Source organism: Plecotus auritus (genome assembly GCF_963455305.1).
Source record: "Plecotus auritus genome assembly, chromosome: 1".
Taxonomy (NCBI): Eukaryota; Metazoa; Chordata; class Mammalia; order Chiroptera; family Vespertilionidae; genus Plecotus; species Plecotus auritus.
The window spans coordinates 98,480,265-98,496,759 of NC_137770.1; the positions used below are offsets into that span (position 1 = coordinate 98,480,265).

Here is a 16,495-nt window from a genome sequence, read left to right on the forward strand (position 1 = left end):
GGAAAAAAACTAAGGTTTTTAGTTGAATGTTTTGTTTCCTATTTCCAGGCAATGCTTTGTTGGGGCGGGGGGTGTGCGTATTTTCAGGTTGTTTTCCTTGGTGGCTGGAATTTTTAAAAATTTGTCTAAAAGCCCCTAATGTATAATCTTGAAGAGCAGTTGAAGAGAGAAGTAGAAAGTCAACCCAAAGCAACCCCACACTTAGAACTCTGAGTCAGGCCTGCCATGCCACTGGCCAGGTTCTGAAATTGACTTGACCAGCATCCCACCTGAACCCTTAGGTCCTCAAGCACATATTCAAAGCCCTTTCCTTACCGGATATGGAGGAAGAGGGTTCTGCTTTTATACTCTGACTAGAACACGGAAAACCCCAAAATATCATGAAGTGGCATCTAGGTAGAGTGATGCTCCTCACCTTCCAGGGCTGCAGAGGGGAGCTCAGGCTCCCCATGAGTTTTGCTGTTATACTGTGTGGTTACAGCTGACATAATTGGAGAAATGAGAAAGTTCGAAAGTGAGAGGCAGCAAGTGAGGATTTCCCCCTTGTCAGATTTTTACAGACATACAGTAGGAAAATGTGTGCTGCATAGGTATTTCCCACCCCATCCCCCTTATTGCTGGATTGATGGCTGGAGAAAAACAAACAAAAAAACAAACAAAAAAGGTGAGGGCTGCAGTCGGAGCTGTCCAAAGGTCAGTGAACCAAGCTAGCCTGGGAGCTAAAAAGAGAAACACCAGTGGAACCATTGTGACCTCGAACTTAACTATCTGGAAGGAGAAAAAACAATATTCAAAGTAATCTAGTATTAAATGTTATTTGAATAGAACAAATAGAATCATCAGTAGAAAATAAAATTTGCATAAATGGCTACTTTAAGAAAACCTTGTATCTCCTCAAATGTATTCTATTTCTAAATAGGAAGATTGTAATATCTTACAAGTTGTTTAATTTTATTACAGTCTTACTCTCGTGAGTTTCTGTTGATGCTAATGATTCTTACCATTTGGGAAAAAAGTTATTTCTAAATTTCAGCATAATGTAATTACATATTTAGCCCAAGATAGCCTACAAATAATCACCTTTTTGCACATAATTATCTTGAAGTAATTAAACATTATCTTAACTACTTTTAGTTACAAAACACATTTTACTACAATTCAATAAACAATTAAAATTTAATTATGAAGGTAAAATATTTTGTTACAAATTTAGTAGGCATCTAATGAATAACTTTTATCTTTTCAACAAAATTTTCCTCTTGACATATTGAGGTATCACATTAAAATACATTATGGCTAAATGTTCTACAATATTACTTCTAAATCAACAGAAAACCAATTGATCCTGAGGAAAGGTTAATTAATTTAGGCTACAGGTCTCCTACTTTAGTCTGCATTGAATGGAATTTGTATTGATTGGAGACGTTTTTATAAAGAAATTTAATAAGCATTTTTGTGGAATCGAGACCAACTTTTTAAAGTGCCAAAACAACGAGGTAAAATTTTGTCACTCCAAAATTACTTTTGTGCTATGGTTCATTCAAATCTGTTAGAGTCCTGTAAAAACGCAATGTTTTTCTACTTTCAGGGAAATCAGTTGGGTATCAGGCCGGCAGAAAATGAAAACAGAAGTTAAGAACTTTAATAGGATTTTGTTTGTTTAATCCTCCCTCCCATAATAATTCTCAGCAGTCCATTCTGCTATGAGGGGACCATGAAGGACAATGTAAGTTAAATTTCATCCTTGATTTAAACACTGTATTTGCCATAATGTAGAAGACAGACTGAGCTGCCTTCTACTTGGGAACACTTCTAAGTTGTGTAGTTTCTGCTGAATAGAACTGGTGAGCTTCTCTTTTTCCTTATCTATATTTAGTTGTCTTTTCGTTTTATCAATTTAAAAAATGTTTCAGGCCTGGAACAAGGCGAAAGTAACATTTGAAGTTTCCTTCCAGGCACTATACTCACTCCTAAAACATTTTTCTTTTTTTCTAAGTGTTTGCTCCGCAGCGTTGTCAGCGGATCTGAGGGCCTCCGGAGCTTTTTGCACTTGGGTGTGTTGCAAGGTTTTTCCTTCTCCCTCGCTCCCACCTCCCTCCGCCCCCGGGGACCCCTCCCCCACCTCGGGCGAAATTCCTAAATAAAGCGAGCCCGGTGCCTCGCAGCTGTGCGGTCCGCACCCCCTTTCCGGCCCCGGTCTGCGGGAGCATCCTTGGTGAAGAAACACAGAAGCTCCACGGAAAGGGGGAGGGGGCGCGGGGCGCGGGGAGGCGGTGCGCTCGAGGAGGGTCCCAGCACTCCCTCAGAGCCACAGCTGTTCTCCTGGCCCCGGGCCGGCGCCCCAGCCCCGCGCGCTGCGGCGGTTGTGTGTCTGGGTTTCCGAGGAAAGGATTACGCAGCGGGGGCAGCCGCGGCGACGCGGGCGCTGGGGCCGCCAGCGCCTTCACGACGAGCCTGGCCTTCTTTGTTGACTTTTAAGTCTTGGGCTCAACAGATTTATTCGCTGGGAGGAGAAAATGCCCACACAATGAAGAACTAACTGCACTTGTCACCTCGAGATGCTTGTGGTCCAGCTCTGCCCTCCTTCCCCGGCAACCGGCCGCCCCGGCCCGGCCCGCGCGAGTCCTAACGCGCTGGGACCGCACGGAAACGCCCAGAGGGGTTGCTCCCCGGAGGTGGCCGAAAACCGCGGGAGAGGCCCCCGGGGCGAGATCCGCCACCCCGGCACCAGGCGGTTCCCCAAAGTGGCCGTGAGCCCGAAGCCCAGGCTTCTCGCCCGAAAGCCCGTAGCAAGTTCCCGCCTCGGAAGGGAGCGGGAGCGAAGGCCCACCGAACGCCGGCGGGTGCGGGCAAAACGCAGATACTGCACCCTAGAGAGAGCGGGGAGGGAACAACACCGAGGGGGACGCTCGCAAAACGGTTTAGATGCAGCGTGGCCGGATGAAATTCCGAGGCCCAAGCTCACGCCTTATATCACAATCGGAATTCAAATTTGTCAACGTCTGTTTACCCGCTATCTAAATATAAATAACTGTTGGGATTGAAAGCTTTATCCTCTTTGGACCTTTAGCGTCTGTCCTTCCCAGGCCTCCAAATTAGGTTTTGAAATTACTCAAACCAGTCATTTCCCTTTCCTCCTTTCATTAGCTGAGGTGAGAGCGGGGGTTTTGGGATTGCTGGATTTTTCTCAAGTGCTACATGGCACCCCTTCTCTCATCTGGGGAGGCAATTACTCGACAATTAAGGGACTCACACAGCTCTTTTTATCTTGTCCTCTGTGTGGAGTGGGGCGATCAAAGTAAAGGCTGTCCAAGTTCAAGCCCTGGCCACGATGGGGTTCACACACACAAGGCCTCAGGCAGGCCAGCCTCTGCTTGGGCTGGTGTTGTTATTGTTGATGTCAATCCTAACAAGACTGACAAAGAAATAGGTGGACTGGAAAGTGAGCCTACTATCAAAGGAGATTAATGATTTTGTGATCTCAAGCAACTGTAGGGGTGTGAAGTTGCATTTTAAAGCTTCTTAGAAGGCAAAGAAATCATCGGCTTTGACGTCTCTGGAACAATATTTTTAGGAAGAATGTTTTAAAAATATCTTCACACAACACAAAATAGCAGCGAGTGAAATGGCCTGGTGACACAAAGCTTCCCCTTCAGGAGTGAATTAACTGGCCTTTCTTGTCCCCTGCAAAGCTACGGTGATGGTTAAGTTTTGTTTCTCTTTTTAATGTAAAGAGGATTCGGGATTCTCTGTTGCAGACAACTTAATTTTAACAGCCACATCTTTTATTCAAATACTTCTCGGATAAAGGAAAACGGTATATTGGGAAAGAGGGAAGGATAGTTAAATTAATTGTATTTATTTCATTGTGTATTTAATTTCAAAGAGGTCCATGATCCACTGGTAGATCTCAAAGGAAACATAGTAAGTTTAAGGTCATGTCAAAAATTGAAGTGAACATTACTGAAAATAAGGAATCTTAATCTCAATTCATGGGATATTAAATCAATTTATCTATTCAGTTTTATTGAATTTCTTTAACCTTTTTTTTTTACTAACTACATGTTCCTATAATAAACATAAACAAAACAAGTTTGTTTTAGATTATTTTCCTTTTTGTTATTTATATTCAGTGCCAGACTTTGAAAAATATCATATTCAGATTATCTATTTTGGATTTAATTAAGGAAAATAACAAAAATACTTTTTTGTTAACACTTGATTTATTTAAAGTCCTTAACTGCAAATGATCAAGAACATGTTCCACGGCTTAAAATTTATTTTCATTATTTAAATCAAAATATTTTAATTACAATCACATTGATAAAAATTAACATTTTAATTTGTATTTTTAACCATCATTTAAAGCAATTTCAACTGTAAAGAAAAAGAATAAACCATGCAATAAATTAACATTGAGAAAGCAAAAAGGAATAATAATGAAACCCGTCTGACTATACTAACACCATGTCCAACTGTGAAAAGTGCATTAACACTGAATGAACAAGCACACGATGACAATAATTAAAATTACCACAATCAATTGGATTTTGGAATCTTGAACCAAATGTTGAAATATGGCTCCCTATAACATCTCTCCTTGAACATTGTAATATTCCCTTTTTTTTCTGGAGAAAAATATTCTTTAAATGGTATAGATACATAGAAGCTAATTTTATACATGTTATCTGACCTCAGAATGACATGACCATGGCACTCTGCAAAGTAAGGAGCAGAGTTACTGAGAGGGGCAATTTTTGGGGAATTGATTCCCAGGGCTATCTGTGGGTAGAGAGGACAAGGAGGGGGTGTGTTTGTAATTTCTTGGTCAGGCAACTCTTGAAAATGTAGCATGTATACCACCTACCTATTACCTCTCTGTGTTATGTAAATATATGGAGGATGTCTACATATCTGAGCATGTGCATAAATGTCAGTACATAATATATATGTATTTCATTTTAAGTATTTCATTTTAAGAGAGCTGCTATCTAAATGGATCAGAAATGTAAGCTGAGAAACAAATGGCTCTGATGTTTATAACCTGTTTATGTTTTGCTACATAATAGCAGTATTGTCCTTCAATACTTTTAACAGCCCATAGTGTCTACTTGTTTCCTCACTCTTTGAGTTCTTATGGTGAAGAGTATTGCCATAGACCTGTAAACTTGTGGGGGGGGGGGCGTGGGGGGGAGAGGAGGGTCAGGTGAAGAGGGGAAAAAGTACAAACAAATATTTTACAAGCTTGGCCATCTTTCTTCTTCTCCTTTTTAAATAAAGCCTGCACACACTAGAATGTGTCTGGATGGGAAAGAGGAAAGAAAGGGATAAGGAAGTAGGAACATTTGATATATACACTTGTGGATCATTAAACTTTGCAGGGAAAACATATGTTGGTTTGGGGTGGGTTTTCTTCCTACTGATATACACAGGCATTTGAATAACAACAAGGTAACAGTCCTTTGCACTGGGAAAAAGATTGTGCGCACACACACAAAAAGAAATTAAAATAGTTGGTACTTTATTATGCTGTCGTCAGCTTGGTATGTGTGTTTTTGTTTGCTGTTGTTTCCCCCCCTCTCCTGCTACCAGCATGGTCACGACAAACAAACCCCTAGTCTAGGACAGCTAGGAAGTGTTTAGGACAGGTCTGGAATACACACCTTGGTAGTAGGCCGGCTCCAGGGCTGAGGGCTCAATGGGGCTCCTGGTGGCCACCGAGGCGCTGCCCAGTGGCAGGCTGGCAGGCAATGAGGCGCTGTAGGGTGAGTACTGTATTGCCTGCTCGTATGCCTTGAAGTCCAGCTTGTGCTGCTGATCCGAGGACATGAGGTTGTTGATGGAGAAGGGGTGGTTGAAGGAGTAGTGCGGGTCCCCTTTCAGGTGGAGCTGGGACTCGTGGGGTGCCAGACCATGAACTGGGTGGGAGGGGGGCACAGATACCAGAGCCCCAGGCCCGGAGCTGATTGGGGGCGCAGCTGAGGAGGCTGGAGTCTTCAAATCCGAGGCGCCCCCTGTCGCCGTCGCCCCGCTGTGGTCCAGAGTCTGGGGGCTGGCAGTGGGCCCCGGGGCCGGTGCGCCCTCTAGCTGGCCGGCCTTACCGTGAACCCCTCGATGTAGGGGTGAGTCGCCGCTGCTGTTGGCGGAGGCCGAGGGGTCCTTACGGCTCTCAGGGCCGCCCTTGGCGCCACCACTGCCCCCGCTCCCGCCCCCGGCCCCAGGCTGCTTCTCGCACTTGAAGCGCTTCTGGCGGCGCAAGTAACAGCCGTTTTCAAACATGTTGCCGGAGTCCGGGTGCAGCGTCCAGTAGGAGCCCTTGCCCGGCTTGTCGGGGGAGCGCGCCACTTTGACGAAGCAGTCGTTGAAGGACAGCGAGTGGCGGATGGAGTTCTGCCAGCGCTGCTGGTTCTGCCGGTAGTAGGGAAAGAGGTCCATGATCCACTGGTAGATCTCACTCAGCGTGAGCATCTTGCTGGGGGCCTGCTGGATGGCCATGGTGATGAGCGAGATGTAGGAGTAGGGCGGCTTGGCGTGAGGGTAGCTGCGCTTGAAAGTCTTGGCGTCGCCGCTGCCCCCGGCCCGGCTGCGGCCCAGGTTGGACGGCGCGTAGGCCATGGGGCTCATGCAGGGGTTCATGGCTGCGGCGTAGGGGCCCAGGCCGTTCATGGAGGCCGCAGGCTGCGCGCCCATGGCGCCCATGCCCCCTGGGCTCAGCGTAGTCCCCATGGCCGTCACTCCCGCCGCTGTCATGCTGTTCATGGCTCCCGCGGAGCCCCCAGGCATGCCAGCCACCGTGCCAGGGCTCAGGCCGGCGCCCAGGCCTGGATTTGCGTAGGACATATTGAATGAAGCTGGGGTCATGTTGCCGCTTGTGGTCATGGTGTTCATGGTCATGTAGGTGTTCATGGAATTCATGGAGCCCAGGCCCGAGTTCATGTTGCTGACCGGGACTGAGGAGTAGGCCTGGAGTGGAGAAAGCGGGCGAAGAGGCCCGGAAGGGCAGAGTTAGCAGTGCATGAACCCCAAGGCAAGAGGAGAGCATAGGACCCCTTACCCAGGGCAGACCGCAGGCGCGCTCCCCAGAAGGAGCGAATGTCTTGCACGGTAGGGAAAAAATCCTAGCGTGGCAGGCATGCAAGACAAGCTCACAGCAAACGTCCCCAGGAAAATGTGTAATCCCCTTACACTCCAGACTCCGGGGCTGGCTTCTGGGGTCTCTCCATCTCCTCTTCCTTCCAGCCAGGAGACCTCCGCAAAGAAAGTGCCCTTTGGTTAAAAGGAGTTAAAACTCCGAGAACAGAATTAATCTCTGACCCTCCGATTATTCACTCCACATTTACAGTGCTGTGGGTTGGCAACAGGGCAACAACTCAGCACCCATCTCACCTACACCTGCCAGGCTGGCTGACCAAATAGCAGCCTTGTATCTGTGGGGTGGCTATTAATTAAACTCTCTTGATAGAATAAAGCATTCAAAGCCATATGACTATCCATTTCTCAACTGGCTTTACTGTCTTAGCAGTTTTTGTCAAATGGTGACTTTTCATTTATTATATTTAGAAATAGTATTTTCCATCTACCTGTAGCAACTGTAATATTGAGAGAAACTCGCAGGTTAAATAGGTTTTGGAAAACATATATAAAATAGACCTACAATAGGAGAAGGGTCCGGAAGGGTTGCATGATAATAGCAATGCAGTTAACTGTAACATGACTACATATACACTTCTTTAAGCCATTCAAAAATGTGCACTGATTTCATTACGTATTTCCAGCCCCCTAAGAAAACATTGTGACACAATTTGTTGAAATAATCATCTATTTTTTCCACATATTGACAGGTTGCTGCTGATCATTTCAAACCCTGGCTAATAGCTTTCAAATACTTTAAAATTCCAAAATCAAAGTCTACTTATTTCTTACTTCCCAAATCTCAGCTTTAACCTGTAAGGAAGCCCTTTTTCCACAGAGGGTTTAATTAACTAGTGGGCTGAGATGACTGCATCTGAATTAAACCTGAGAAAGAGTTCTGAGCTCCTTTTAAAATCACCAGTAGGAGAAAACCCTTATCCACAGAAATTTTGGAATGCAATAGATATGTTAAAAATATAGAGTCCAGACATATAACAGCTACTTCCCTGATAATTTAATAAAAATAATGATATTCTTAAATTTATATTCATCAGGAAATATGACTTTATTTTAAAACAATAGGTGAACAGATTTAACTGGGCACACTCTGCTCTGGTATATGCAAATAAACTCAAGTTAAGTTTGTGAAGATATAAATATACAAATCTAAATCAATTAATTACCATGACAATATTTCCTGATGCCATATTTTTCTGTCTATGTCTTAAACTATGTTTCACTTTTTTTCTTTTCCTCTCCCCGAAATTGTCCAAGGCAGTTTCAATAATGATAAACTTTTTGAGAGGCAATCATCATTTGTTTCCAGAGAAATTTATTGGTGGTGGCCCTGCCAGTACCTGATTTTCCTCGCAATCCCTTTGTGCACACTGTAAAATAAACTATATGAACGTGCCACCATGGGGACAATAAAGAGAAACATGTTCCCCTGGAGGAAAAGTCAGCTTGCTCCAGCGCCACCCAGCGGTTCTAGAGAAGAACGAACACACTTCTCAAACAGAGCTTTGAAGAAGTTTTATAAAATTTTGGAATCGGTTCCTTATTAAGTCGCTCAACTTAGCGGCAACGAGCTTTCATCTGAACACATCTGCGAATTCAACTGCGGGAGGAAGAGGCCGCCCTTGTAGGCAAATTATGGCTTTGCCAGAGTGGCCTCCAACTCCTACCAGCGCCCACCCGCCAACCCGCGGCACCTCCGGCCGGCTCCGGCTCGGGCTCTCCACGCGGAAGTGGAAAATGCTTCCAGGGCGGGTGCTTTCAAAGCCCAAAATATCCTGAAATCCTTTCGCCCGTTCCCAGCGCCGAGCGCCGAGTCCCGGTCCCCCTCGCGGGGCAGTGGATTCGGCACCGAGGCCCGGCCAATGTCGGGCCGGGGCCACACCGGGTGGGCGGGCAGCGGTGGCACAGAGGAGGCGTCCCCAGCCCGCCGGCCGGCCGACCGGCCCGGCCCGGCGTCCGCCTCGCCCGGCCTACCCCGGCGCGGGCCCCCAGACTGTCCCGCCCGCTGCCCGTCTCTCACCTCCTGTGTGTCCGCGTAGTAGCTGTTCCAGTCGCTGCTCTCATGCCCTTCCATCTTCACAGTTCCTAACATCCTGGAGTCACCCTCCCCGATGCAACCATGCAGCCCTGTGCAAAGCGACAGGCGGCCGCGAGGGGCGAGGCGGGGAGCAGGGAGCCGAGCGGTCACCCGAGCGCCCGCGCCGGTCCAACGCCACCCTAGCGAGGAGGAAGCCCGGCACTGCGGGGCGCGGCGTGCGCGGCGGCGCGGCGGGCGGGGGCAGGAGGCAGCCGCGGAGCGCGGCGCCCGGGAGCGCCTCCGCGGGAAGTGAGCGGGCGGCCTCTGTGGGACGAGTGCTGTTGAGCTGATGTGGATCTTACGTCGTTCGAGTGCCCACCTCCTCGTCCTCTCCCCATTTGTCCGCCGCACAAAGACGCTCGCACCTACAAAGCCCGAGGTGCACCTGCGAGGAGGCAGCCGCCCGCCAGTCCAGCCGCCGCGCCTCCCGCCCAGCGGCGCGGCCGCCGCGCGCGCCCCCTGAGCCCCCTCCCGCCAAGCCCCCTCCCCCAAACCCGGCCCTCACTTTGTTTGCAAAGCAGCGTAATTGGTTTAAGCCCGGAGGCTGGGGGAAGAGGGAAATGGGGTGGGGGTGGGGTGTAACCCCCTTTGGAAGAGGAAAAAAGAAAAATAGCCTGGGCGGGCGGGCCAGCGAGCCAGGATTCCCGATAGGACCCGCGAGCCGGAGAAGAGCTGGGGCAGCGGCGTTGGAGCCCAGACTCGAGGGGCAGTGCTGGCTAAATGGCCCAGGGTCTCTCCCCAGGGACCTACAACCTTTTGGATGGCCGGACGGCACCCCGTCCCGCGCCCTTCCTGCTCCTCTGCCCGCTTCCAGCCCCCACCCTCCTGATTCCTGACCTAAAGTACAACCTCACTCCCGCCCCTCCGGACTTCAGGCTTGAAAAAGAAAAAAAGTCCCACTTTTGCCGGGTCACTAGAAACTCGGCCATCTGAGTCAGCCGAGCCCAGTGACGTTAGGCCGATCCGGGCTCCTGGCTAGCCGAGTGGAGACGCTGCCACGAAAGCCGTACCTGCGGCTAAGAGCGGGTGAGTCATAGCACCGTTTTATACCTTTATGACATAACTTTTTTTTTTCCCCTGCCTCGGTCCTCTCTACTCCCCTTGTCATCTGTAGCAGTCATAAAGAGGAAGAAACTGAGAACAGATGTCTGCGTGATAGGGCAGGCGGATCTGAGTCGGGCTGTCCTCCCTCTGCCCAGCTCCTCCTCCCACCCCCCTTCCGCAGCCTTGGGGACTGAGGTGGAGGCAACCGTCCGGTTTCTGATAGGAAAAGGTCAGGGGGAGGGGACATCGCCCTAATTAAGCGCCTTAGCTGGGAGAGCCTGGGCGCCGGCGCGGGAATGCAACTACTCGGCTAGAAAGGTGCCAGGCCGAGCCAGCGGTGGTCTGCAGCGGCGCCTGGGCCAATCTCTGGCTTGGAGGGGCCGGGCTAGGACCGTAGGTTCGCACTTGGTTCCTAATCGGTCCGGACTTCTGTGGGAAGTTCTCTCCGGAGCAAAGTCTCTTGACTCCTATGAGGCCCTGGGTAGTGGGTTTCCCACAAGTCCTGAGGAGTACCAACTAAAGTGACTGGAAGTAGGCGCTAAATTGGTGATAGGTTTGCGTGATGGTGCATGTGTGAGTTTGTGAGTGTGTGTTTTAAATGTGACCGTGTGTTTCTGAGTGTGTCGTACCCTCTGTAGAAGCACTAGGTTTCTTTAAGAAGCAATAAAATGACCAAGAATCCACAAAATATTCTTGTTTGGAAAAGTTTTAAAAATGTTATAATCTCATTTTGAGAAGTGTGTTTTAACTTGTCTTCCAAACCGATACCTACCCCCGCCCCCCTTTGTTCTTTTAAATCTTTCTTCCTTGAAATCTGGCATCGGAATCACATTAAATCCCTGAACCAAACAAATCTCTTAAATCAGCAGGGGAGCAGGACAGGGTGAAGATGTGCAGTTAAGGAAATAAAAAAAAGATAAAAGCATTGGATTACAATTCCCCCTTTTTTAACAAAAAAAGGGGGGGGTACTTCACATTGTAAGAAAAGGAATGAGAGTGAAATTAAATCCACCTGGAAATCAGAAGAGCGGGAGCCCTCCCCAAATGCAGCCTGCGCAAGTCAGCCCCATTAATGTGTGTAAATGTGTTTAGAACTGCGGGGGTCCGCACATATTTCCCATCAGCAGCAGGACCTTAGTTCCACTTGTAAAGAACACGGATGCTTCGCTTCCTCGGCCTGATTGGAGTGGGTGCGTGCGGGGGGGGGGGGGGGGGGCGTTCAGCGCTAATGAGCTTCCTTGTTCCTTCCGTGGTGATACTCCGATGCCCTCCTGGCATGACCAGGGCATTTTTCTATGGGTAGTGACAACTTAGTGACAGCTTTCCTGGTGCACAAGAAGCTGGTGCTTTCAGGGGGCAAAACTGCTTTCACTTTAAAGGGGGTCAATGAAAGCAAGTATTTGTCCTCTTTTAGCCTACATTTGCCAAACCTACTAGGCCTCATCTCAAAAAAAGAAAAGAAAAAGTCAATCTAAGAAAAAGAATAAAGCCCCTTGTTCACAGCGGTATGGCCATAGGGAAATTTCTCCTGCGCTTCCTCAAAGACCAGGACTGGTGGTAAAGAGTGGACTCTGCCAGCTTCAAAGCCTTGATCCAGTTGAGGGGTTCCTCGATCCGCAGACCCGCAGACCCGAGGCATTGCCGTGTCACAGCGCCTCCTGTCGTGGGGAGGGAACGCTGAATCCTTCTGTCTGCGACCCTAGCCAGCTGCCTCAGGGGAGACTGGAACCTCGCACGCCTCCCTGGGCCAGAGGTTTTGGTTCACACAGCTGACTGCCTAAGGCCTAAGGAGGAAAGGTGGCACCTCGGTTAGCTCCCGGTCTCTCCATCTCAGTGGGCGGTATTTCAAGACACCTAATAAATTTAGGAGGTGGAGGTTTAGTGTACCCAGATCCAGCCAGTCATTTCCCCAAGGTTTAAAAACGAATCATCTGGGCCATGCCGGATCTTTGACTTGGAAAATCAACAACCAATAAATAAAGCTGCTGCCTCCGGTTGCTGGCCAGTGGGCAGTCAGGTGGCACTCCTGGCTGCTGCATCTCGGTGGTGTCCAACCTCTTCTCCCAAATGGGCGCTGTATTTTCGCTCTGCAGAAGACTGCTGCGCTTCCCGGGGAGCTAGAACTGTTTTCAGTTGGGGAGCCACGAGGGCAGCCACATGGCGGCTCCTGGGGAGTCCCGGGCCAAACCTGGGCGAGAACGGGTCTGCGCGAGCCTGGGACGCCCCAGGTACCGGGTCAGGCAGGCTCCTGGGGCAGAGAAGCCGGGGGCGATCAGACAGTGGGTTGCGGGGTTACTCCTGGGGCCCCAGGGGAGAGGAAGCGGCTCCGCCCTTCCCGGAAGCTGAGCCTTCTACGCCTTTGGGGTCTGCTCCTGACACCCCCTCGCAGTGGGAGCAGGCGGCACGCGGTCCAGCGGCCAAACTCGGCACCTCCGCCCCCCTGTTCCAGCATTGCCTGGCTGGAGCCCCTTCCCTAGATCTTCCCCGAGGCAGGGAGAAGCGGAGGGTGACCACGGCGAGAGATGAATGAGAGGCGGGGGCAGGCGCCTCGGGTCCAGCCGCTGCCTGGGCAGCGCCGGGGTCCTTCCCGTTTAGTGGGACCGCGAGCGCGCAGAAAGCAGGACCCAAGGCGGCAGCTCTGCGGGGCCCAAGGGGCCGTTCGAGGGCTTTTTGTTCCGGTGCCCCTAGTCTGTCACCTTTCCGCCGACCCTCTCCCCGACGGGGTTTGCCGGCAGGTCTCGGCCGCCGCGGGCCCGCCGCGCTCTGCAGGGCGGTCCGAGCTCCTCCGCAGGCCCCCGCTTGCAGAGCGAATCGGAGGCACAGAAACTGAGACCGGTGGCCCGCAGTTTGGGACTGAGGAAGGCCTGGGCGCTGGCGCAACTGTGTGCCCTCGCGTGTGCCCGGCCTACGGAACCGCCGCGTGCGCGGGAGCTGGGGAGGGGCGCGGGCACCGTGAGGGGGCGGACCCCGCGCCTGCCCGCAGCCTCCGTCCAGCACCCGGGGAGGCGCGGCCCAGCCCTCGGGCCCCCACGGCCCGGACCAGCCTGAGGCTCAGGGCGAGGACAGAAGCTCGGAGCTACGGTTCCTTCGGCCCTTCGCTGCCTCTTTTCATTTCCGTTTCTTTTCTTCTTCACACTTGCCTTTCTTTGACCTTCCTCCTATCATTAAATAATTAATGAAGAAATTGATTCGCCACTCACAAGGCGCCCACCCTCAGGACGTAGGGGCTCTGGGCCCCTCCCTGGCCCGGTCCTGGCTCCGTGCGGAGAAGTCAAGTTCCCGGCCATGTAGGTGTGTGTGGACCAATACATACACACACGGAGGGCTTCAACTTTACTAAAAAAAAATTCAAGGAACATTTCAATCCAGTTCTTTACCACCGCTGTCCCTTCCCCTGCTGCTGCCGGAGGCGCCCTCGGATCTCGGAGCTGCTGGGGCGCGGGCCGGGTTGCCCGCTGCCGGATGTTGGAGCCGGAGCTGCCCCTCACTCCTGGCCTCACCCTCGAGCGTCAAAACGGTCCCTCTGGCTGCGAAAGAGCATCGCCTTGCCAAAGTCAACTTGCATTTTCATGCATTCAAATGAGAAAGATTGGGAAGGACGGCGTGCCCTCCTGGGCAATCACTAGCCTTGGGAGGAAGGAGTAAGTGCTCCCTGGGTCTCCGCAGAGAACCGAACCTCCTTCCCTCCGCACGCGCCCCTGCCCAGGCCTGGTCCTCGCAGCCATGGAACATCTCCAGGCACCAGTGTTCCCGAGTTACGGGCTGCTTTATTCACAGGGGTCAGCGCCAGCCCGAGGAAGTGCTGGGTCCCAGAGCGTGTCTCCCCACCCCTGTGCGAATCTGGAGCCCTACCTCTGCCCAGCGGTGCCCACACTCTCCTCTGGCTACTTGAAAACCGCGGGGGTGGGGTCTTAGGGGAGGGATGGAAACGCACACCTCAGATACAGAGCTGGAAAATTAGGGGGAAACGTGACAAATTTTAGGTCTGGTAGCAGGAATGGTCTAGAGGAGCAGAGGCCTACTGTGTGTCACAGACTGCAGCGAGGCCTGGGCGAGGGTAGATCAGACCTCTACTCCTCTCCACATAGAAGCTCCAGATAATGGGAAGCTGTGATGGAAACTGAGGGCTCTAGAAAACTCACTGAATGCCATCTCTTGCCTCCAGGCTAGCGTAAACTTAAATTCTTCCAGAACAGTCTATGAGTATTTAGCTTCTCAGGCACTGACACTACCCACCCCCCTTCAATCCACCCATGCCCATCCCACACACATATACCCAGGAGCTTTCCCAGGACCTCTTGATTGGAGCTAGTGGTTTAACTTTGGCTATTCAAATGTGATGATCCTCAAATTTACATAGTTCTATTTAACAAAGCTTTTATAACAACAAAAAAACCACCCATATCTAATATAAGGGGTGGGTGGGGGGAGTAAAAATTCACTCTAGCCAGGCATCCTGATTCTCTCCTAATTTTAAAATTGTGTTTTGGACTGACAAAAGACTAATTTATTGGCATGGCTGGAAGGTGGTTACATTCATTATTTAAAATTAAAATTCGATTGGAGGACACTGTTCAGAGTGGCTTCTGAGACTTCCAGCAGTTATTTCAAAACTAACATCAGGAGAAAGTTTTATTTTAAAAATCATGCATTTGTTTGAAGTTGTTTGATTTTTCTTGTCCTATTGGCCACAGAACAAAACCCAGTACCTAGCTCACATTGCAGTGATTTTGCTTCTAAACAGAAACACTAGGAAGAAACCCCTTTGGCAGCATTCCCTTTTGCTGGGTTACTCACAAGATTTGCAGGGACTTTGACCACTTTCTGAATGCTCCAGTCCTGGTTGCCTACTGTAAATGGACCAAAGTAAGACACGCAGCTGCCAACACTTACCATCATCTGTTGTGGCAGGTCCAGCACAGCCTCCCTGGGTCTGTGATGAGGACTTTGCAGACCTTTCCAACCAAATGAAATGAGTCTCTCTCTCTCTCTCTCTCTCTCTCTCTCTCTCTCTCTCTCTCTCTCTCTCTATCTCTCTCATTAATCCTCACCAGAGGATATTTTCTCCATTGCTTTTTAGAGAGAGTGGAAGGGAGGGGGAGAGACACACAGAGAGAAACATGGATGTGAGAGAGACACACAATGGGGAGACACATCGATTGGTTGCCTCCTGCATGCATCTGGACCAGGGGCAGATAGCCAGCCTGCAACCGAGGTATATGCCCTTGACCAGAATTGAACCCCAGACCCTTCAGTCCAGGGGCTCACGCTCTATCCACTGAGCCAAACCGGCTAGGGCTGAGTTCTTCTCCTTTTCCATCCACACCTTGTTCCAGATTCCTGCCAGGCTTTTATTACTCTCCTAAAGCAAACTCCATTTGTGTTTTATTTTTTTTTTCCATTTTACTTGTCATCTGGACTAGAAGCTCTGGGGAGCCGGGAGAACCACAGTGTTCCCTGCTGCCAGAACAGAGCCTGGAACATAGTAGGCTTTCAGTAAAGATTTGTTGACTCAATCAATGAACTTATTACCCCAATCCAGACACTGGACATGCTGGTGTCAGGTGGGAAAGGATGCTGGACTCTAGAAACCATATCTACCCATTGCAAAGTCTCCAAGTGAGAGTACACCAGAGACTGTCTTAGTCCAGTGGGCTTGTGGAATGACGGACCAAGAGAGGAATGAACGAATGGAGGCAGACCCTGCTGGCCAGGGTCTCAGAGTCCTGGCATCCCTGAGCTTCCAGGCCCACTCCACTGGGCATGGCTCTTCCCTGGCATCCACTGTCAGTTTTAAGCAACATTATCAGGTTGACATGATCAAATCAGAAATGCCCTCACTTCACCGGTGCCGGGACTTGGCAGAATCAATGCCCCCTCGAGGGCCATCAACGTGTGGCTCAAGGCAATTATTTATGCCCCCGCCCCACCGCCCCAAAGGCAGCAGCCATGCCTTTCAATAGCAGATATTGATTAAAAGTTAAAGAGCCGCATCAACTTTCCATCAAGCAAAATGTTTTACTTGTTGCTGTAAAGGAAACGTCCATGTTTAAAGAGTATGTTTAAATTGGCAAACAAATGAAGCCCAGCCCAGGCAGTGAGAAGGAAAAGCCTTGCAGCAGAACTCCGTGGTTGTGCTCTTGGGTTTCTAGGGTGTGGTCTGCCGCCTTCCCACCCTGAAGCTGGGGGGGGGGGGGGGGTGGCTGGGGCAGGCCCTGCCAGATT

At 50.2% G+C, this 16,495-nt stretch overlaps 1 protein-coding gene across 1 annotated transcript; it reads right to left on the reverse strand.

Moving 5' to 3' along the window:
• Positions 1 to 4,216: 4,216 nt before the first annotated feature.
• Positions 4,217 to 9,486, reverse strand: FOXA1 (forkhead box A1). Its single transcript, XM_080666935.1, has 2 exons — positions 9,170 to 9,486; positions 4,217 to 6,963 (listed from the first exon to the last, which is right to left on the reverse strand). The coding sequence occupies exons 1-2, from the start codon at positions 9,239 to 9,241 to the stop codon at positions 5,629 to 5,631; spliced, it is 1,407 nt and encodes a 468-aa protein (XP_080523061.1). The 5' UTR covers positions 9,242 to 9,486; the 3' UTR covers positions 4,217 to 5,628.
• Positions 9,487 to 16,495: the final 7,009 nt, after the last annotated feature.